General features: G+C 35.6%; 1 protein-coding gene and 1 pseudogene across 1 annotated transcript; both read right to left on the bottom strand.

The window, feature by feature from the left end:
* Positions 1–17,577: 17,577 nt before the first annotated feature.
* Positions 17,578–19,398, bottom strand: LOC108756356. The gene is made up of 4 exons (XM_018500098.1): positions 19,375–19,398; positions 18,282–18,433; positions 18,056–18,183; positions 17,578–17,777 (listed from the first exon to the last, which is right to left on the bottom strand). The coding sequence occupies exons 1-4, from the start codon at positions 19,396–19,398 to the stop codon at positions 17,578–17,580; spliced, it is 504 nt and encodes a 167-aa protein (XP_018355600.1).
* A 173-nt stretch (positions 19,399–19,571) lies between these two features.
* LOC108756355 lies at positions 19,572–20,142 on the bottom strand (annotated as a pseudogene).
* Positions 20,143–24,059: the final 3,917 nt, after the last annotated feature.

The raw sequence follows: 24,059 nt of genomic DNA, 5'->3' as shown, positions 1-24,059 counted from the left end.
AGTGTTTTGCGTTCGTGGCTGGAAATTTGAACGATGAGAGCGGTATTGTTTGAGCACTTTGTGCTTTTGTGAGGAGAAACGGAACCAGGGATTAGGATGGAGAAATCTGTTGAATCGAAGAGCCTAATAAAGTTCGGATCAGGAAAGTTTTTGTAAGAAGATTGCCTCGCTTACAGTTTTTAAGTCGCAGTTTTTCCATAGGACTAAGTTCGAACGCCGAGACGGGGACATGGAGAGTGCTGAGAGGCACGCAGGTACTGCAGTAATTGTTTCTCCCTCCCCTTCGTCCGAAGAACCAAAAGACAAGCACACAAAGACAAGAGCCAAGGGCATATGAAGGGACTCTTCCGCGATGTTCTTGACCTAGACATATTATTGAGAATACAAGTATTTGAGTTCAGCGCGTTTCTGTACTCGAGTGTACAGACCAATACTTTTATGCGTGACTGTACTGTACTCGACTCAAGCGCGGCTCGGAAAACTTCGACTCTCATCGTAATTAACCGATATCCGTTTAAGTGATCTCTCTCGCAGTCTCTGCTTGAATTCCGAAATGAGAGGACAGCACGCTCGCGGATTATAAAATTTACTTTTCAAAAAATTACGTTCATTTATAAGTTTCTACTTAATTACTGGCTCAACCCATCCAACCACGCTCTGCTGACAAGAAGTCTTATCAGGTTATGGGCCCAGTTAACGGTCAACTAAACTGCGTGAGTGTTGAGCGAATCTTCGGCGAGTATCACGTGGCGCAAAACGGAAGTTGGCCATTGTTCAAGTGCTGAAAGTTAACGTGTCGGAAGCATGCAAGTTGAAAAACTCAAATCCGCGATGTCAGTCGGCATCTCCGTAAAAAGCATAAAGCCATTCGACGGTACGAATTTCCAGGGCTGGAAAGCTCAAGTAAATGCGTTATTCGTAATGAACGACGTTCTTGATGTCGTTGATGGCACAAGAGCAGAGCCTGCCGAGGGAGAAGGACAAGCGGCCGAGGTGAAGAGAAACGTGAAAGATGATGCAACGGCGAGATTTATAATCCTGTCGAATCTCGACGAGACTCAACAAGTGTGTGTGCTCTCGTGTACTTCCGCAAAAGAAATGTGGGACAAACTATGTTTGATTCATGAACAAAAGACAGTGACAAACAAGCTGGGTCTGCTGCAGAAATTTCATGCTTATCGGATGAGCGAATCGGACACGGCGACTCAGCACGTAGCCAGGGTGACAAACATGGCGTGTCAACTTAAGGACATCGGAGAGAACGTATCGGACGCCACAATTATAGCGAAAATTCTCTCAAGCTTGACTACAAAGTTCAGTACATTGCAGGTCGCCTGGGACAGTGTGGACCCAGAACGACAGACTCTCGATAATCTACAAGAAAGGCTGATCAGAGAGGATACCAGGCTCAACGGTGACGAAGAGAAGTCGGAAGCACTGACCGCGACAGCCAAAAATCGAAGCACCAAAGAAACAAAAGGTGCTAAGAACAAAAAACCCGAAAATAAAAAGGAAACGAAGGAAGTGCAGTGCTACAAATGTCAAGAGATGGGACATATCGCGAGACAATGTCGAAACAAGCGGAAGCTACGAGATGACGGCAACAAACCTCGTGACTGCGCATTTGTAGTCGAATCAGGTAAAAGTTCGGACAAATCGATCTTGAAAAGCGCGGGAAACGCAAGTAAGCTCTGGACACAAAGTCACATAATGACGGCCGATCCAAGCGATGTCTGGCTGATCGACAGCGGTGCATCGAGGCACCTAACTTACCGACGCGACTGGTTGACTGACTACAAAACAGATGGTACTGGCGCAACGATATCACTCGGTGATAATCAAATCTGCAATGTCGCCGGCGAAGGCACGGTGCGAATCAAAAGGCTCATCGACGGTGTTTGGCAAGACGCACGAATTGAAAAAGTGTTACACGTGCCGAAATTGCGCAAAAATTTATTCTCGGTCGGAATGTGCACAAAGAAAGGATTCGGCGTGCAATTCAAAAATAATTACGCCGAAGTTGTGCGTGATGGCAAGGTGCTCGCGATAGGTGCAAAGCAAGGCAACGACGTGTATCGCATGATCTTCAAGGTCACGAAACAAGGGAGCGTCGAAGAAGCGAACATAGCTACAACAAACTTAACCGTGTGGCATGAACGACTAGGACACGTCGGAAAGCGCGCGATTCGCGAATTAGCGAAAAAAGGACTTGTAAGTGGAGTATCGTTTACGGACAAAAATGACGTTTTCTGTGAACCGTGTCAAATGGGGAAATTGCACAGACTGCCATTCAATAAGAAAGTGGAGCGAAACACGAAAATTAAACCCGGAGAAAAAATTCACTCTGATGTCTGCGGGCCGATGTCAACGAACTCTGTGGGTGGATCAAGATACTTTCTAACCTTCAAGGACGAAGCGACCGGATACCGACACGTATACTTTATGAAGAAGAAATCCGAGGTTCACCTGAAATTCAAAATTTTTGAAAAAATGATAGAGAACAAATTCGGTCGAAAAATAAAAACGCTTCGTTCGGATAATGGTCGGGAATTCCTTAACAAAGAAATGAACGAATATCTCGAGAAATGTGGAATCCATCAGGAGAAAACGGCACCGTACAATCCGGAGCAAAACGGGAGAGCCGAACGCGACAATCGGACGATAGTCGAAAGTGCGCGAACGATGTTAATCGCGAAGAGTCTACCACTGACTCTATGGGCAGAAGCGGTAAATTGTGCAGTATACGTTCTTAATCGAACCGTGTGGACGACTGGTACAGTAACACCGTACGAAGCGTGGACTGGGAAAGTCCCAAATCTGAAGCATCTTCGAATCTTCGGCTCAGACGCGTACGTGCACACTCCCAAACAGTTTACGCAGAAATTCGATGCTCGAGCGAGTAAACAGATCTTCGTTGGTTACACGGAAGAATCGACGAATTACCGAGTATACAATCCGAAAACGAAAAGGGTCAGTGTAGCTCGCAATGTCATATTTAATGAGAAAGTCGGCAAACCTCTGGCGGAAACGAATCCAATGGAGGAAGAAAATGAAATAATACTTCCACTACCAAAAGCCGAGAACGAAGAAGAGAACGGGGGCATCGGCCAAGAACAAGCAGAAGTGGAAAACGAACAAGAGGCCTGCGAACAAGAGGATACGTCGGACCTGGAAAATCAAAGAGCTCTAAGAAATCGCTCGACAATTCAAGTACCGAGTAGGTACCGGCATGATGCATATGTGGCCGAGTACATCGTACCACAAACATATGAAGAAGCGAAGAATAGCACCGAAGCCGCGCAGTGGGCGAGTGCTATTCAAGACGAACTTCAAGCTCACGAAGAAAGTAGCACTTGGAAACTCGAAAAAAGGACGCCGGAAATGAAGCTAATCGACTCGAAATGGGTTTTTCGGGTGAAAAAAGATGCCGACGGGAAGCTGCATCGATTCAAGGCACGGTTGTGTGCGAGAGGCTTCATGCAAAGAAGGGGGATCGACTTCAACGAAACATTCTCTCCAGTTGTAAGGTACGATTCGTTGAGAATACTGCTAGCAATAATCACCTCGAAAAATCTTGAAGTAATGCAGTTTGACGTCCAAACCGCATTCTTGTACGGAAAATTGGAAGAGACAATCTTCATGCAAATTCCGGAAGGATTGAAGATAGAAGAAGATCCAAGAAATGTCGTGTGCAAGCTCCAAAGGTCCCTCTACGGTCTAAAGCAGGCTCCAAGGTGTTGGAACCTGAGGTTCACAAGTTTTCTGAGTGAGTTCAATCTAAAAGAGTGCGATGCGGATAAGTGCGTGTTTACCGGGAAATACAAAAACGACGAAGTGTATCTGGCGCTGTTCGTCGATGATGGGCTAGTAGCCTCAAAAAACGTAGAGACGCTTAAGAAAATAATTCAACGACTGAGCGAAACGTTTAAAATAACGGTCGAGGATTCAAATGTTTTCGTCGGGTTGCAAATCGAACGCGATAAAAGAAATAAACGGCTAATTATTCATCAGAGCGAATACACGCGGAAAATAATTGAAAAGTTCGGAATGGCGGAAGCGAAACCAGCAAATGTGCCAGCAGATCCGCACGCAGCACTATCTCCTAGCGAGGAGAACGACGAAAAATCCAGCAGTGTGCCGTATCGCGAAGCAGTCGGGTCGCTAGTCTTTTTAGCTGCTGTATCGAGACCGGACATCGCGTTCGCGGTAAACTCCGTGAGCAAGTATTTGAGCAATCATAATGCTGCGCACTGGCGAGCAGTAAAGCGAATATTCGCGTATCTAAAAAGCACAATCGACTACGGTATCGAATACTCAAGCGGCGGCAGCAATGTAGAATTGATAGGTTTCTCAGACGCCGATTACGCCGGAGATATCGAGACGCGAAGATCCACGACAGGATACGTTTTCTGTCTCGCAAACGGAGCTGTCACGTGGTCGTCGCAGCGGCAACGACTGGTGACGTTAAGTACCACGGAAGCCGAATACGTGGCAGCATCAACAGCAACACGAGAAGCGATTTGGATTAGGAAGTTGTTATCCGACATCGGATATCCTTGCGACAAAGAAACAACTCTATACGTCGATAACCAAAGTGCAATTCAGTTAGTCAGGAACCCGGTATTTCATAAAAGAACGAAACATATCGACATCCATTTTCACTTCGTTCGCGAAAAAGTAAATGAGAAGGAGATTATAGTCGAGTACGTTCCGTCCGAAAATCAACGCGCGGACATATTCACAAAGGCGTTGCCGCGAGATCGTTTCAAAAGCATATGTAATAAGTTAAACATTATAACGATTCACGAGAAACGCTTGAACGGCGGCAGTATTGAGAATACAAGTATTTGAGTTCAGCGCGTTTCTGTACTCGAGTGTACAGACCAATACTTTTATGCGTGACTGTACTGTACTCGACTCAAGCGCGGCTCGGAAAACTTCGACTCTCATCGTAATTAACCGATATCCGTTTAAGTGATCTCTCTCGCAGTCTCTGCTTGAATTCCGAAATGAGAGGACAGCACGCTCGCGGATTATAAAATTTACTTTTCAAAAAATTACGTTCATTTATAAGTTTCTACTTAATTACTGGCTCAACCCATCCAACCACGCTCTGCTAACAAGAAGTCTTATCACATATGTTATCAATGTCATTACCCTGAATGATCTTCAACCAGTTTTAGTTGTCGCTCGTTAATCGTTAAAAAGTTATTAACAACTAAGTTTGAAAAATGATGTCTCTTTCTACTATACATAAAACAAAAATATTCTGTTTTAAAATATATCTTACAATTGTTCATACGAAACTAGTTCCACCTGCCTCCCCTCTGCCTGGGGGTGCATGACTCACCATGCAAAGCAAAATGCATGAAAAGTCTTTATGCCTTTGGTAGAGCGGGAATTGCGATGAAATTCGCTTCGTGTGGAAAACTATTACGTACGCAGAGGAGGGGATATGATCGTCTTTAATACTGTATGTGTCAGAAATAAAACCTTATTTTTAAAATTTTTTGTTAATAACTTTTTAACAAATAACGCCGACTAAAATCTATTGGAAGTCACTCAAAATCATGATCTTGATAAATGTCAAGATTAAGATCATCGAGGTGAGCTTTCTTCAGCGGCACATTTATCGAGCAAAGTTTTCAAGTCCAAGAAACAATATCTCAGTTTAAAGAGAATAGATTCGAGTCCGATAACCTAGGCTGCAGCATGGTAGACCAAGGAACCGTCCCTCAGAAACGAATCTACAATTTATGATGGTTGCCAGAATAACAACCTAAGAAGAAGCGGGATAGTGTAGCAAACTGTTATGCTACGCACAAGTTATCGCTTATCAGAAGTAAAGCATGATTCCTAGCAGAGTTGTTCTGTTCTCGTTGTCAAAGTTTGACGTGTCAAATGTGTCGTTCTTATACTTTTATGAGAAAGAGTTTTATTGGTTTCGTTTGCATCTTAATTACCGCGAGTACACTGTGTGTAACCGGAGTACAACAATATTTACTTAATAAACGCATGATGTACCAACACGTGTTTTGGGGTATGTCGATATATTTAGTTTTTTTTAAAGGAAGAAATTATCTTATTAATGTTCATTTTCAATATTGGAAAGTGGCTCAATGTTAAGAAGGTTAAGTAAAAAGGAGCATACAGCCACGCTAGAGATGTCAAAAAGTTATAATTCAATAATAAACATTTTACATAGTAGACGTTTCGGTCACGATTTGACCATCCTCAGTACAAAAATAAAAATAAAATAATAACCTTAAACTATTTAAATCTAATTATTAAAATCTTATTCTTAATGTTAGTAAGTGTAATATCTCGCTTCTTCTTATGCGTTATTCGCATTGATGTCCGCATTTAACAATATAATGTTTTTTGATACAATCAATTAACATAAATTTGAACGAATTAACGTTAGAATGTACAGAATTCCTCTTTTTTCTATCGTGTGGAATCATTTCCGATTGTAACTATTATCAGGCTGTCTCAAGTTCCAAAAAGGACGACGAACCGCCGCAGAGAGACACGTAAGTGGTAGTTTACGTATCCCGCGCACGGAACCCTCCTGCATGCCGGACACTTGACAATTTTGATCACTTGAGACTTCGCGATAGTAATGCCACGAAGTCTCAAGTGATCAAAATTGTCAAGTGTCCGGCATGCAGGAGGGTTCCGTGCGCGGGATACGTGTAAGTGTATACCTTGTCTATCACAAATTCATTTGATCTAAATAGTTAGAATACGAAAATAAAATGACGGGAAACGGTTTTTTCAAAAAATATTTGCTTCACAATAGAAACTACCACTTACGTGTCTCTCTGCGGCGGTTCGTCGTCCTTTTTGGAACTTGAGACAGCCTGATAATAGTTACAATCGGAAATGATTCCACACGATAGAAAAAAGAGGAATTCTGTACATTCTAACGTTAATTCGTTCAAATTTATGTTAATTGATTGTATCAAAAAACATTATATTGTTAAATGCGGACATCAATGCGAATAACGCATAAGAAGAAGCGAGATATTACACTTACTAACATTAAGAATAAGATTTTAATAATTAGATTTAAATAGTTTAAGGTTATTATTTTATTTTTATTTTTGTACTGAGGATGGTCAAATCGTGACCGAAACGTCTACTATGTAAAATGTTTATTATTGAATTATAACTTTTTGACATCTCTAGCGTGGCTGTATGCTCCTTTTTACTTAACCTTATTAATGTTCATTTGTCAGAACAATTTTTGACACTAAATGCCCTTTATTTTTTTTACAATATTGATACTGAATTTACACGTAATTATAAACCTAATGTGTGCAAATTTAATTCCTTATATATAGAAAATGTATTTCCCATTTCGATTTTATTAGGAGTGATTTAATTTTTTTTTGAAATTTTTTTTTTCTCAAAGACTCATTTATTTAAACAAGATAATGAACGAATACTTTAATCAAAATATTTTCGTTTTATAAATTTTGCCCATTTTTGTGCAAAAGATTCCGCGACGATAAAAAGATTCTTCTCTGGAATTGATGCAATTTTCAACAAATTCTTGAACATTCTTCGAAATTGTGAAAGTATGTATCCTCTAAAACATGTTGTATCGACCGGAACAAGTGAAAATCAGATGGAGGAATATCTGGAGAATACGCGGGAAGTAGTAAGACTTCTGATTTCAGCTTTAATAGCGTTTACTTCACTGATAATTCAACATAAGATCAAGTATTGTCATGAAGAAGGATTACTTTGCGTCGTTTAATCGCAATTGGAGATCGTTTTTTATCTAATGCTTGCTTCAATTTGCATATTGTTGTCGATAATGATCAGCTCTGGTAATTTCTTTCGGATTTAACAATTTATAGTACACAATACCTTCTCGATCCCATCAAATACACAGCAATACCTTTGAACTGTGAATATTGCACCTCGAAGTGAATATTGTTATTTGGCCTGCATCAACTCTTGATTTTTTTCATTTGAAATTATCAGAATAGATCCATTTTTCGTCCCCAGTAACAATTATATAAAAAATTCTTTTTTTTTGTATGGCGATCAATAAAATGCAAATGTTATTTAATCGATTCGCAATGGCAGTTTTCTTCTTTGTTAATACTTTACATATCATGTAAACGTTTAATAACTATTATACCATCAACATTTAATCTTCTGTCAAGTTCTGAAACGGATTGTGTTGAATTTTCGTCCAACAATGCTCGCAAATCTGCATTTTTCTACTTTTTACATTGTAAATTCCGAGCGATCTTTGTCGTTAACATTGAAAACAATTTTTTGAATCGTCTGAACCAATATTCACATGTCTTAACTGATGAAGCAATATTATCATAAATTTTTATCAAAATATTATAATCTTCAACCGCTATTTCCTTCTGATTTCCTTAAAAAAAACAAAAGCAACGCATGTGGAAAATGCTCTTTAGGAGGTTCTATTTTTTAAATGATATAAACTCAATGTTTACTGCACCATATTATTAATTATTGTTAGTAAATGACTAACTGTCATAGAATAATTGTAAAGCATTAAGAAACAATAGCTGCGAATGGAAATTTTCGACAACATTGATATTAGTACCTCTCTTGCAAAAGTTGCTCTCAAACTAAATCACATTCCTAATAATTAATCTGCAAAGTACAGTGCAAGTCAATAAAAATTGACATCGACATAAAAATATCATATTGAAATATACCATCTTACAAGAGATTGAAATACATATTTTAGAATATTGTTATAGTATAGAATATCATTTACAAAGTTTAATGATAACTGCTATAATACTTGGAACTCGCGCTATTAAATAATAAAACAATGAAAGTCGCTAATGTAAAAGATTCAGAGACTTTACTGAACATCAATGTTAATAAAGACACTTTTCGTCGAACTTAATATTGTAAATAAAGTAACGCTGTTAAATCGTGTGTAATCCGTTATTCTATGATAGCATTTAGTACAACTTCCGAATCATGTATACAGAGTGTCCCAAAATAATCGCCAAATATTTTATGGGCAGGTAAAGCGGACTAAACTGAGTCGAAAAGTCCGATATCATTTTGCAAGTTCCCCAATAGTTAATGAGATATTAATCCTTAAAGATAGCCAAATACACGCATCCGCCCAGCCTATTATTGCAAAGTGTATATGCCTACCGATTGCTTGGCACGCAGGCAGTGAGGAGCGGGGATTGTCTGGCAAGAGTCCCGCGCCGCGCATACCGCGAGCCACCATAGCTTGGGAATTACCTGCGCTTACCTGCTAGCTATTCTGCTATCTTTCAGGATTAATATCTCGTTAATTGTGGAAACTAACAAAACGGGACTTTCCGACTTTAGTCCTCTCTACCTGCCCATGAAATATTTGGCGATTATTTTGAGACACCCTGTATATGGTAGGTAACTTTGTTCCTTATAGTGCTACTAACTTGATAGTAGCACTATAAATCGCTTATGTATTGTACAATAATTTTAATATAAAATATAAAGTAGCTATTAACAAAATGCAACCTTTCAATTCATATCTAAACAAATTATTTAAACTTACCTGTTATAAATTATTGATGAAATACACTGAGAACGGCAAATTGCATTGATAACAATGGAAGATTAATTGACACGTAACCAGCGGAACTACCTGTAATTAAATTAAAATTTTTAATAATATAATTTAGTTTATAGTTCCATTTAATTTTATGCAACGGATGTTTATGTGTTGATTACAAGATTGGATATAATCGAATATCTCAAAAGAATTATATTATGAAAAAATATTTCATATAAATTAGGGCTTAAGGGGATGTTGGAGTGACAGCCGAATTTGATCGAGGTCGATATTACAGATTTTAATAAAATATATAGGCGAGTTGCAGATCACTCTGTTAGTGTATGTGTGTGTGTGCGCGCGCGCGCGTATGTGTGTGTATGTGTGTGTGTGTGTGTGTGTGTGTGTGTGAATCAGGATTAAAATTAAGGATAAACACCCGAAAATCTGAAGTCTCCGATTTTGCTATTGATTGGCACACAACTGCATGTTGGTGCTAAGTCTAGAGAGTACGCTGGATACGGGAGGACTTTCCATTCAAGCTCTAGAAGTATCTGTTTCACGTTTTTCGCAATATGCGATCGAGCGTTATCAAAAAAATGATTTTGCATTAATTGTTGACTAGAGATGGTCTTTTTTTTATCAACTCAGCATAATTACTGTTGATAGCGATCAGTTGTAACGGCTTTTATTTGGATGCAAGAACTCATAATATAGCACACTCTCCTAGGTCCCACCAAATGCAGAGCAAGGGACTTTGTCTCTTACATCAAAATTACCATTTCGAAAGTGGTTAAACCAAACTTTACATGTTCTTTCCAATGGAGTTTCATTACTATACATTTCAGATAATATACGATGCGTTTCTGCTGCGGTTTTTTTGAAGTCGAAATAGTGAAGAAACATATGTCAGAAAAAGCTTATCGTGGTTTATTTTCAATTAATTGGAAAATCTCTTTGGTGTAGAGAAATCTAACCTATAAGAATTGAATCACTTTCAGCAATGTCTAAACTACAAAAGAAATGCGACTTCACTGTCGAAATTCGCTAGCGTCCAGCATTCTCTAATAACAAGAATTAAGTTCATCACCTAATAGAATGAGAGAGCGCCTCTAAGCAGGGAGGGGGGAGGGAGTGGAACCGTTTTGCTTGAAAAATCGTGCTCACCTTGGCAGGGGAGAAGTGAGGTAAAAGTCGATTGATCACTTTCAATATTAAATGTGAAAAAATATGAAAAATATAATTTAATATGTAACCTTAAAAATGATCTTGTTGGTAATTTTTATAATCATATTTGTAATAAGAGCACCAAAATACAGTTGCATGAATTGACAAGAAAATCGGACTTTAGATTTACAGAAGTTCATCTAAAATTAATCTTTTTGTGGAATCAGGTTTTAGAACTACAGTTGTAAAACTATGTACACATGCAATGTAGGCCACGTTCCAGTAAATATGACCAATATTAAAAATCTGTATTATACATAAAGTACAAATTTTTAACTAACAGTTATATTGATACAAAGACGTATTAGCACTTTTTTTTATCATTTTAGGTTAGGACATAACCTAGATAGCGATGTGTTTATCTTGTTGTTGATGTGTTAATTGCTAAGTATGCATTATTAATTATGTTGCTACTAGAATTACAGCAATTGAATCCTCCTTTGATGGCAACTTGATGCCTTCACAATATGACAACATTAAATAGCAAATTACCAGCAGTTTTTTGACAACTTTAAAATTCATCATCAAAATTCTATCGCTATGATGTTGCCATAATAATATGTACGAGAGCAAGTCAATAAGTTCTTAGAAAATCTGTCAGAGGGCACTCTCAGTGTTATATCACATTACTTTATGACAAGTAACATCTTTCAGCTGATTATTATTAAATTTTGAGCGGAATTCATTGCGTGGTTTCATTTCTGTAGATGATTAAAGAGAACAACCTTTGTATTTTTTGTAAAATGGAAAAAAACGAGTTTCGTGCAGTGATCAAATATTTACATATGAAAGGTTTAACGCCGAAAGAAATCAAAGTCAAGTTAGATAATGTTCATAGCACATCTGCACCAGCGTTTACGACTGTATACAATTGGGTGAATGAATTTAAATGTGGTCGTACATCCACATGTGATGCACCTCGTTCGGGATGTCCAATTGGGGCTGCTACGCCAGAAATCATCGATAAAGTCCGGATATTGTTTTGACTAATCGACGAGTGAAAATGTGCGAGCTTGTTGAGGTCACAGACATATCACATGGCACAGTAATTTCAATTTTGCACGAACAATTGGGTATGAAAAAGCTATCGGCAAGATGGTTGCCGCGTATGCTCACTGTGGACCATAAGCGCGACCGTGTGACGATTTCAAAACAACGTTTGGAGATATTTCAACGTAATCCAGATGAATTTCTGCATCGATTCATTACTGCGGACGAAACATGGATCCATTACTTCACACCGAAACGAAAGAACAGTCAAAACAATGGACTTCATCGGGTGAACCAGCTCCGAAGAAGGCGAAGACCGTGAAGTCGGCCGGAAAAGTGATGGTCACAGTTTTTTAGGATGCACGCGGTATAATTCATATCGATTACCTTCCGTCGAAGCAAACGATCAATAGCAATTACTACGCCTTATTGGACCGTTTCAACAACATTTAAAAAAAAAAACGTCCTCATTTGGCGAAGAAGAAAGTGCTCTTCCATCAAGACAATGCACGAGTTCATACGTGCCCGGCACCAAATTCAACGAATTCCGCTACGAATTGCTTCCCCATCCAGCATATTTGCCAGATTTAGCCCCCTGCGACTATTTCCTGTTTCCAAACCTGAAGAAATGATTCGGAGGAAAGAGATTCATTACCAGAGAACAGCTCATCGCCGAAACAGAGGCTTATTTTGAAAGGTTAGACAAATCATATTATTCGGACGGCTTGAAAAAGTTGGATCAAGTATATCGAGCTGAAAGGAGACTATGTTGAGAAATAAAAATGAATCGATCAAAAAAAATGTGTTTTTACTATATTTTTCTAAAAACTTATTGACTTGCCCTCGTAGCATCATACAATACTATTGTATTGCCGACAACGCTAGATAACATTAACGCAGCTATCTTGTTGTTAAACTGCTGACAATACATATACACATTGTTGCCTGCATGTTACTACAATGGCGGTATATTCGAAATCGTTGAAGACAAATCTACGACAAGTTGCCATCATCATAAGCAATCACAGATTTGTGCGATTTTGCTGAGACACACTTTGCTATCAGGGAATGTATTATAGCGATAAATTAATATGACATTGCATATATTGTATATGATATAATCCTTTTTGCTTCATTTAATAAAAAAGGAAGATTTAATAGAAGTTACTCATACTCAGTTACTCAATACACAGATATTCCCAAATATCAAACACAAAATGTTCCTTTATAGCAAAGATAAGAAAAGAAATAAGTGTTTAGCACAAGTTTCTCTTCAATTGCCATCATGTTGCAGTCATCAGGGCAATAATAATTTTGTTTAGGTCAATCTAGAGGCATTATGCGAACGAGTGATATACGCCCGTCCTTCTCGCTTTTGGCAACTTTCGGCTGTATCGAACGGGAGACAGAAAGATACATTCGTTCTTCTTGTTAGTCGCTTATTTGTCACTATCTTTATCTCGCTCGATGCAGCCAAAAGTTGTCGAACGCGAGAAGGACGGATTTATAATACATATATCGCTGTCGCGCTGAGCCAAATTTTGCCGAACTCGGCGTGCTAGGATTCCAATGTGCATCATTGGTTGTGATACGAGTCATTTGCTGTATTAGTGATTCGAAAAAGGGTATTTGTTTAGAAGACGCCTCTCACCTTCAATTTCAATGAAATTATGCTTATTCGCGTTTTTGTATGAAACGAAAGAATCTGACAGTAAAAAAAGTTGTGTCTAGTTCCGAATGTGCAAAATGTGTTGAATGAGTAAAATTTCATTGAAATTAAAGGTAAGGGGCGTCTCTTAACATTTACCGGAGAAAGAGAAGAATCCTAGGTGGAACACGTGATGAAGATGTAATGTTTGTTGAAAAGAAATATATTTTCGGTCCAATTGAATTAGTAATTTTTATGTAAAAAATTTTGATTTAGCGCGACTATATATAAAAATTATAATCTAGAACTCACTATTATATGTTTAAACGAATATATGTTTAATTAATTAGCTTACTCGTTTATTAGAAACGTTTTTTTGAAGACACGTGTTTTTAGAAGAGCTCGTTATTATACGTTTAAACAAAAATACATTTACATGTATTTTTAGCACATCCATCTATGAAAAACGTCTTTTCGATTATTTTCATGGTTTTTTTTATAAATGTTTATTCCTTTATTAAGGAATTTTCCTAGTATGATGAGTTGAAAAAAATCAAAAATTCCCCCTTTAACTTTCTTTGAGAGAGAGAGAGAGAGAGGGTGGGAGGGAAGGAGGGAGAGAGAGGGGGGAGAGAGAGAGAGAGTATATATTTGTGTGTTTGTGCACGCGCGCGTGTGTGAGCATTTATTATGTGAGACAGAATAACTCTTTGTCTTTAGATAGCTGATTGCAACAAGTGCCCTTTGTCGCTCGCGTCAGACGGTGCGCCCGGCCTGACAATGAAGTTCTTTTATCCCTTGAACGTTTCGTCATATATAAATGTATCTATTGACTTTGATTTTGAAGGCATAGAGAGGAAATGGCATCTCATTGAAAGAAAAACGAACTTTTCCAAAAGTGAATTCTTTAAAGCGTTGGAATTAGTTCTTAATTCAACAATTTTTAGTTTTAACAACAAATTTTATAAACAGACTTTTAGTGTTCCGATAGATTCACCACTATCACCCATCGTGTCGGATATTGTTATGCAAGACCTTGAAATGAAAGCATTACAGAGATTTCCAATTACATCATCCTTTTATGTGAGCTATGTTGATGGTATTGCGTTAGCATATGATGCGTCACATGATACATTGATGAAAATCTTTAATTCATTCCATTCCAGATTAAAATTTACAACTAAAATAAGTGGAAGCAGGTTAGATTTTCTTGATGTCAGTTTAATTAAAATAAGAAATTCTTTTGTTCAAAATTGGTACCACAAACTTACTTTTTCTGATCGTTATCTTAATTATTTTTCTAGACAGCCTTTATGCCAAAAAGTGGAAACAATCATTGGTTTAATTGATAGAGCTCTATCTTTGTCTCACCCTATTTACAATTACCCTATTTACATCAAAAGAATTTTGAATTAATAATAAAAATTCTTTTAAAGAATGTACGAGTATATCCACTGAAACTCATGTTTTTTGAAATAAAAAATAAGTTGTCAAAAAAATTTAAGCAATGGAATGACCAGAGTAACACCTACGGATAAGTCAATGGACAATAATAAAGGCAAAATTAATAAATTTTTCACAATCCTCTTTATACCACTTTTATCGAAAAAGATAAAAAAATTTTTTTAAAAAGACTCCTTAATACACATGGCATATAAAGGGATTAATAATTTTAGGGAGTTCATCAGGGGTTATAAAGATGTTTATCCCAAGCTATCTCATACATACATTATATAAATATTTGATTGATTGTCGAGACTATGAAGCACCATATGTGAATCAAACAGGTAGATGTTTGAAGACATGCAAATCTACATAAAAATCACATTTGGAACACAACACAGCATTCCGTAATAACAGAACACAGAATCAGTCATCACCATAATTTTGATTAGAAAAATATCAAGATATTAGACGAAGAAAAAGTATTTAATAAAACATTGATTTCGGAAACGATCCATATAAAGCAATAGAAATAGAATTTGAATTTACAGAATGATACATATTCTTTGGATCCACGATACATGAATTTGTTTACTGAATTGTGACGTTGATATTACTCTCTTTTGTTCTTAGTTTTATTTTTATTTTAATAACTACTTGACTTTATTATTTTGATTCTCATTGCATCTCTGACATCAGAAGTCCTTTACGCGCCTGAAGCCGCGAGAAAACGCTTACATGTAGTGGATATAATAGAAAATTCAGAAAAGTGATTTTAATAATTCTTTAATTTTCGTATGGTGTTTCTTTGAATGACTACAAAGCAAATCTGATAATCTGATGAGCGATATGATTCTACGTAGTGAAGCAATGCATATGACTTCGGTTTTACTTTTTAAATTTTATATTATTATTGTATAATGTAATATTTTTGACAATCATTGAGCTATTCGTTACATAGCTAATTTGGCATTTGGATAAAGAAGAACGAACTAATTTATCGGAAGTTGAGTTATTTATGTAATGGAATTTGAGTTATTTATGTAATTTCGGTTTATATTTTAAATTAATAAGGACTCGAATTAAAAGGTTAAAACGTATATTTTATTTGTTTTGTTACATTCACACGAAAAATAAAGAATTTCTGTGCATCTGAATAGCTGATGTAGTCTCTGATGGGCTTTTTTACATTTTTCATTAAAAATACCAACTTATCACCTTATTTTCTGACTGCTAAAATGACAAAAAAAGATGTGATTTCACTTTTTTGTATTTCTCTGGTTAGCAAACGTATTTATGTCGTACTATATATTTTGTAGTTATATCTTAAGAGAACGATCTCCTGTAAAAATTTCATCACAATGATGTCTTCATCCATTGGAAAAGTACCAAACCAGGAGGCGCACAATTACCCGCTGCGCACAGTTCCCCCACTTTCCCCTAACTATATAGTTAAGAAGTACAAGTTATCTATTAACGTATCATTCTCTTAATAGAAAATGATAAAATATTTATAGTTCCATTTATTTATCATGTAACTACACGAATATGGGAAGCATAATAATAAGATATAGAAAATATATATAGTAACATTTGTTACTGTACAACAAAAAACGATATATTTCATCGTGATGTTTATTTATATAGATATCAAGCAGATTTAACGATGCTTTCATAGAATATTATAAGTCGTCCTTCCTAGACTCAGTACAAAATCCAATAATGTAGTATTGTTCTGATGGAAAACGATGTAATATCTAAAGTCGATATATGTTAAGATAACTACATATAAATCGAGGACCGATCTTAGTTGAAAATACATAATGTGTATTGTTACCTCGTATAAGAAAAAAAAAAGAAATTTATCATATAATAAGATTTTGTCGTTGATATTCAAACAAGTTGTATAACATTCTATGAGAATCTATTGAACTCCAATATGTAAGAAGCGTTTTGAAACAACACAACAACGTTGTTACAACATTTGAATGTTTGTTGCGTACTAGGACCTTAGTACTTATTAATTACCTCAAGTTATGATGTAGATTCATTATAATTTTCTATGTAGGTAAAAAAGAAAATATATTATACAATATATACATATAAATTTTCATATATATATATATATATATATGTATATATACCTATATTAATTATTATTGGATTTCGATAATATTGGAAAGAGTACGTACATATGTATTATTGACATTTATGTAAATTACTTTACATTTAATGCTATTTAGCGGCACAATCTGCTTTGAGTTTTGTTGTGGATTACTACTATTTCGCACCCTCATAATATGATTTAAATTAAAAAATCGGATCTATCTCATACTCTTTAACTGTTAAATAACATTTATCTTTGAAGTAAATAAAATTACATATTTCAACATAGCGAACGATTATAGTTGTATGAAGGTATTGTTACTTTTTTTTGGCCGTTCGTACAAGGTACCGTGGAAAATTGTATCTTTATATATATGTCTGTTATATCGGATATTATCTTGATCATTTTCGAAATTAAATGTTTCTTTAATCAAATTTTTAATGTCTTTAAAACCTTCTATTTCTCGTAATAAATAGAACAGCACAGTGACTATATTTTGTATTAACAATTTTCGAGGATTAAATAATTCTTGGCAGTAAATATTGCATGTGTCCATCTTATTATTATTTATGATTAAATTTTTTTATTTGTTTCTTTGCAAATTTTTTATTTGCAATTTGATACTCTATTTTTTCCACTGACATTTTGTTTTAAATGAAAAATTTCATTTTCATACGGAAATGCCGAAATTGCCCACAATGGACCACTCATACAAACGTTGTAAACTATATGCAATAAAGAGTGCATATTGAATGTCATAGCGTTTTTACCGTATAAAATCTCAATTTCACAAACAAATTGTATTAAATCAATTTTACATTGTTCCTCTGAAATATTTTCAGAAAGTAGAACGTTAACGCTTGTACTTAAACGTGTAAACGAAATTAAGGCTTTATCATTTAAGATTCCTGTAAGATATGGCACACTGTAAAATAAAATCCATGACCGCTATTCACTTGCTTTCAATTTACTTTTATTCAAAGATCTTGGCAATATCTATGTATTTCTTGTGAAGATTTTATGTATATTTAATAATCTTCTATTGACATTTCCCTTTATTTTCGCGACAAATAAAACGAAGAACTAGGAGAGTTCCATTCAATCCATATTTGGTGAACAACTCCTAATAGTATGTCATGCATGTAGTCCACAGGAAATCCCCAAATCCAATCGAAATGTTCAAGTGTTGTCAAAATAGAAGCACCTTTAATGCTATTAATTGGCCATACACTTAACTTTATTTATGTTTTTTACATAATTTTCATGATTTTGCAATGATTCCTTCTCTGTAACAGGATATCACATAGAACCATGCACCTTTATCGTAGCACCAACTACATCCATAGTATCCATTAAACTGTATTCTATTTTTGATTATAGAGCGAGCAACCGAGTCAACTGATACACACAATGGCCGTAAAACGAATTTAATGCTTTTATTGTTGCTATTTAATATAGTGATCTATTAATTTTTCCATTTGTTGAATAAAAAACTTGAGATATAAATTCATAAACTTTGTTTGCTCAGATTTGAATATCCACAAATCTGCTAATATTAATAAATCAAATCTACGTTTAGGTGGTATCTCGTTTATTACACAGATCTGCAAGGGTTTGTTGTTGGGCAGCTGAGAGTCATTTCCGCACCAGTTTTTTGCGTAGAATCTGAATCCGAGCTGAGAATTGTCCCATCACGTCAGGGTTTTGAGATATTTGAGGTTATGTAACGGAAAAATGGCTATTTTGGGGATGTTTGAGGTTAGAAAAAGTGTGTAACAAAATTTTTGTAATTTTTTCTACCTATCTAATCTTTTAGTACTAGTTTTCTTCTACAAAAACAGCTCCTGAGCGTTGCCCTACGTTGTTCCTTTCAAAAGTTATGTCTATTTTAAGATCATATATTCGCGGTATTTGACTGGTTGCTTGTTAATGAGGTTATCAAAAATGAACGGATTCACACCAACGTTGGTATTCAGGGGTTTTCGAGGTTGCTGATCAATTATTAAGGTTTAACTGACGATCAGGAAGGCGATAATTCGGAATTGTGATCTTTGTCTTGGAAGACTCCGTGTATCGAAATTTTCGATTTCATTCCCCATTCTTTGACCCATTTAGAGGTACCTGGAGATACTTCTAATATTTACTGACAACAGGTTCTTGATCAGCAACCTCGAAAACCTCTGAATACCAACATTGGTGTGAATCCGTTCATTTTTGATAACCTCATTAACAAGCAACCAGTCAAATACCGCGAATATGTGATCTTAAAATAGACATAACTTTTGAAAGAAACAACGTAGGGCAACGCTCAGGGGCTGTTTTTGTAGAGGAAAACTAGTATAATACTAAAAGATTAGATAGGTAGAAAAAATTACAAAAATTTTGTTATACACTTTTTCTAACCTCAAACATCCCCAAAATAGCCATTTTTCGGTTACATAATCTCAAATATCTCAAAATCCTGACGTGATGGGACAATTCTCAGCTCGGATTCGGATTCTACGCAAAAAACTGGTTCGGAAACGACTCTCAGCTGCCCAACAACAAACAAAACCCCATTATTTGCAGATCTGTGAATTATTAATAGCAAAGGCCAAATACTATTTGTTACTTTTGAATATAGGAAAACCGTCTGTATTAAAGTTGAAAGTCAAAACTTTACATTTTTGATTCTGTGCGATATTCTTGTATAAAATGCTGTCGTACATATCTGACATACTTGTTTTCTGTAACATGGTGTTTATGTTTATATTCATCAAAGTATCTCGCATATTTTCATCCTCTAATAAGGCTCGAATTTGGTATTCAATGTCAATAAATATAAAATAGTTTGGAGATTTAGGAGAAACATTATACTCATTTTTACACTGATACAACACTTTTACATACAACCATCTTTTTCTGACCAATACGATCTTTGAAAATGGATTTAAAAGTGGAGTATAAATATTCGATACATTAAAATACGTAGAATATTTTATTCACGGGTGGATTATACATTTTCGACATTGTATATTTTTAAGTATTTATATACTTAAATTTTGGCCCATCTAAACTTTTTATTAAATTTAATAGCGCATGTCTCGATTCATCGGAATGATGATAGTGCAAACATGAAACTTGGACTATTGTGAAAACTTCACGAATTGATAAACCGGCAGCTTCGAACATAATAATATTATTATTTATGTGCGGACTATTATTAAATAAACTAAAATAATCTTCACAAATGGCATTATCATTATCGCTTTGATTATCACTTATATATTCATTAGATTTCTCGCAATTATTCTCATCGTGTATAATTTCATTTAAACCATTTACATCATTTTTATTGCACAATAAAACATTATTTGACGTTATATTTAATGTATCGTGTGGTTTTTCATCGTATGCAATTTCATTTAAATTGCAAATATCTTCTTTCTCTGTGGATAAAGTATGAATGATATGTTATCATTAGCGTAGCTAGATTCGACGATGCTTCCCAGCTGCTTGGTCATTCTGCATTACGCTTGCATTGCCTGAATATTATATATTTTAATTAATTATGACTGTAAAATATAGGTTGATTGTAAATGTAATGTACAATATTTAATTACACACAGATAATGTGCAATGTGCTATATAAATATCTCTTACAAAAAGGGACGCATAAGCAGATATTGTAATTCATATAATACACACTGCTTCAGCATAATATCCAGCACAAAGAGGCGGTCATTGAATACTGCATTAAATAAGGCGAAATGAGAATGAAGAGATACAACTGGTATTTGGCAAATATTCAATGTCCGGCTATTTGGCGGATAAAATATTGTAAAGCTTTTTTCCAAATCCAGCCATCCGACCGGATAATTAAATTATTTGGTTGGATTGTGAAAATTATTTTCAACAATTTGTATAGGAACAATGAAAGTATTTACTAAACTACTGACTCGTGAGATATTTAATCTTAAATAAATTAAATGTAGATATTATTTATTTTTAACACAATTTATAAAATAAGTTTTTATTAAATTTATTTTGAAGAATTATTAATAAAATATTGAAAAACCGTATTTAGCAGATTAGTTTTTAAATTTTTGTAGCATACTTATAATACTGTTTACATTAAAATATTATCTTTTTTATTATAAAAAAACAATTAAATTTTCAATTTTTCAATAACTTTGTGCAATTATCGAAAAAATCTGTTATTTGATATTGTCGGATAAAATTAGTTATCCAGTAACAAAAAATGAATTATTCAGTTATTCGACAAATTATTATTTGTTACACCCCTAAAAATACATTTATTTTATGATCCGCTATATGTAGTCATCTCATGCGATATTACAATAAATACATAGGATTATATTACATTAATTCCTATGTGTATTTTTCGTAAAAAATAGATTAAATTTTTACATTTTAAAATATTACGGAATAAATTAAGTTTAAAAATTGTACTACTAAACACGGTAGAAAGACTTAATATATGAAACTGAATATAAAACAATATATGTATGTACATAAAATAGAAAGACACATAATTTTATGATACATGCGGTAAAGACACTATATGAAGGCATAAAGAGTGAGAACAATGAAAAAGTAGGAAGAATTAAGAAAGCTAGGGCATAGCAAATAGATTCAAAGAAGTCAGCATATGTCAGTAGCAAGACGCTAGAAGAGAAGAATTAATTTATAATTATTGAACTAATTATGTAAATATTAAGTCTTTTCAGCGAATTTCATCCATCGTAAAAAAGTTCGACGATTACATCTTGTTGATATGTCTATCGGTTCTAAAAATTACCTGTATATTTTTCTTCCTTGTAAATCACTCATTTTTTATTATAGTCAGTTTGTTTATATTTGAAATTAGTTTTCGAAAATCATTAAGCCCCGAATGTGGATTTGAATAAATCGATAGTACTTTGTCTCTAAATAAAATAAGAGAAATTTTATATTTGGTCAAAGCGGCGACTGTTGTACTTAAATATATACTATATGTTTAAATAATAAAGAGCATACAGCCACAACTAAGGATGTAAATAAGTTATATATTATTTAAAAACAATTTCATAACAATAAGTAGACGTTTCGGTCAAGATTTGACCCTCTTCAGTAAAATAAAATTAAATACGTTAAAAATTAAAACTAAATTCAACTGATAAATGTAGTGATAGCAAGTAACAAAAATTTTATTATTGCCTTATAATACGGAAATAATCGCAATCGATCGAGATAGATTAAGGCAACAGTTAATTGTTGTCGCGCTATATGGATAGAAATTAATCACAAAAGTCTTTTCTTTCATAATACAATTAAGAATTCTTCATTTTAAACACGACAGTAGTGTAGTAGGCCGGTTCTAACCACGGTCCTCTGAGGGAAGCGCGGGGCGCGGGGGGTACTCGTAGGCGCGGGCGGAGAAAGGCGCGGTAGAGGGGGAAGGCGCAGTAGAGGGGGAAGGCGCGAGAAGTCCCGGCGTCATCGTTGTAACAGGACCCACATAAATAATGCGTTCCTTTTTTTTTTTCATCCGCCGGCGCCGTCGCCGCCACCGCCACCGCCGCCGCCGCCGTTGCTGCGGGCCCCGCGTCCACCTAAAAAATGCGTAGATAACAAGGGTTCGCACGTTAGAGAAAGATAGAGCGTGCACGACGCTTTACATGACACAATTATTATCTGGCATGTGCCAGATTAATAACGTGACTGATATTATAACGTAGTATGCTTTGTAGGCGATAGAGCGCTTGATAAGAGTGAAGAAAGGATAGAAGAAATGAATCCTCTTTTTTGACGCAGTTTTTTTTCAATACGGTTTTTTATTAGCGCGTCGAGGTATAGGATGGATGGATGGGTGGATGAAGACTAAAAAATAAAGTACATAAAATGATATGGACGGAAATTTTTTATTCTCATCTTATTACATCGTGTTTTTTTCGTACGTATTAAAAACTGAAGCTAATAGCTCGCAATCGATGAGTTGACGTCCATTGAAGAAGTCGCCGTCGCGTATGGCGTTCTCAGACGTATTGGAGAATCGCGTATACTTTGCATCAACCGTATCGACGAGTCGGGCTAATCGTTCGAATGTTACATCGATACACCCATCAAAGCCAAACATACGGCGTAGCGTCGTTTCGGTCATCGTAATGCGTACGGACGAAGAATCGAGACGTACGAGCGTAGCATCGTTCAGCGTACAAACTCTGACGATTAGCGGTCCAACACTTATAAAATTGTCCTTGTATTCATTTCGAAGCATTTTGTAAATATTCCATCGTTGCTCGTAGAGACTCTTCCAGGTTTCGAGAAACAGCGGCAGTTCGTGTCCGCGATGATCTCCCAGGACGATCTCCACGTAACTCGGTGGGCCAATGTTGATTCCAATTTCCAAAAATTTACAGCCCGTATTCGTCAGTTCATAACGTCTGCTCAGTAAACGCATCGCACGATGCTGCGGACTGCATACATACATACATAATGTTAAAAAAACATTTCTTTTGTGTATAGAATGTCGAAACTTACATGTTATATTCATTCTTCACGTCGTACGATGCGCTGCTCTCTTTGGCAAAGTATATTCTTTTTTAACCGTTCGTACAAGCGGGTATCGCAAGACTGATTGCATCCGCGTAAATTGTGATATATATGGTAACACTTCTGGAATCGAAGAGGAGAGACAGGCTCTCCCCACTTTTTCCAAGAATTTCAAACGTGTTGCGACATGTTTTATCACGTCTTTCTATATATTTTTTGTCACAAGCTTATATGTATTCATACATACGTTTATACATACATACTCGTATAATACATACATATAGTACATACATACATACATACGTTAATACATATACGTTTATACATATACTTTTATACATACGTTTATACATATTCGTTTATACGTACGTTTATATGTACATATCTGCTTATACATACGTCTATACGAAATTGAGTATAACTTGCAGGTAATATTCCTTATTGACCGTTCCGATTGGCCAATACTATTTTCTTCACTTCATCAATGTTTTCGTCTATTGTTGACGTGCTCGGGCGTCCGGCACGCTCTTCGTCGTTCACATCTTCTCGGCCCT

Source organism: Trachymyrmex septentrionalis, unplaced genomic scaffold (assembly GCF_001594115.1).
Source record: "Trachymyrmex septentrionalis isolate Tsep2-gDNA-1 unplaced genomic scaffold, Tsep1.0 scaffold98, whole genome shotgun sequence".
Taxonomy (NCBI): Eukaryota; Metazoa; Arthropoda; class Insecta; order Hymenoptera; family Formicidae; genus Trachymyrmex; species Trachymyrmex septentrionalis.
This window is presented reverse-complemented; position numbering and strand designations above follow the sequence as displayed.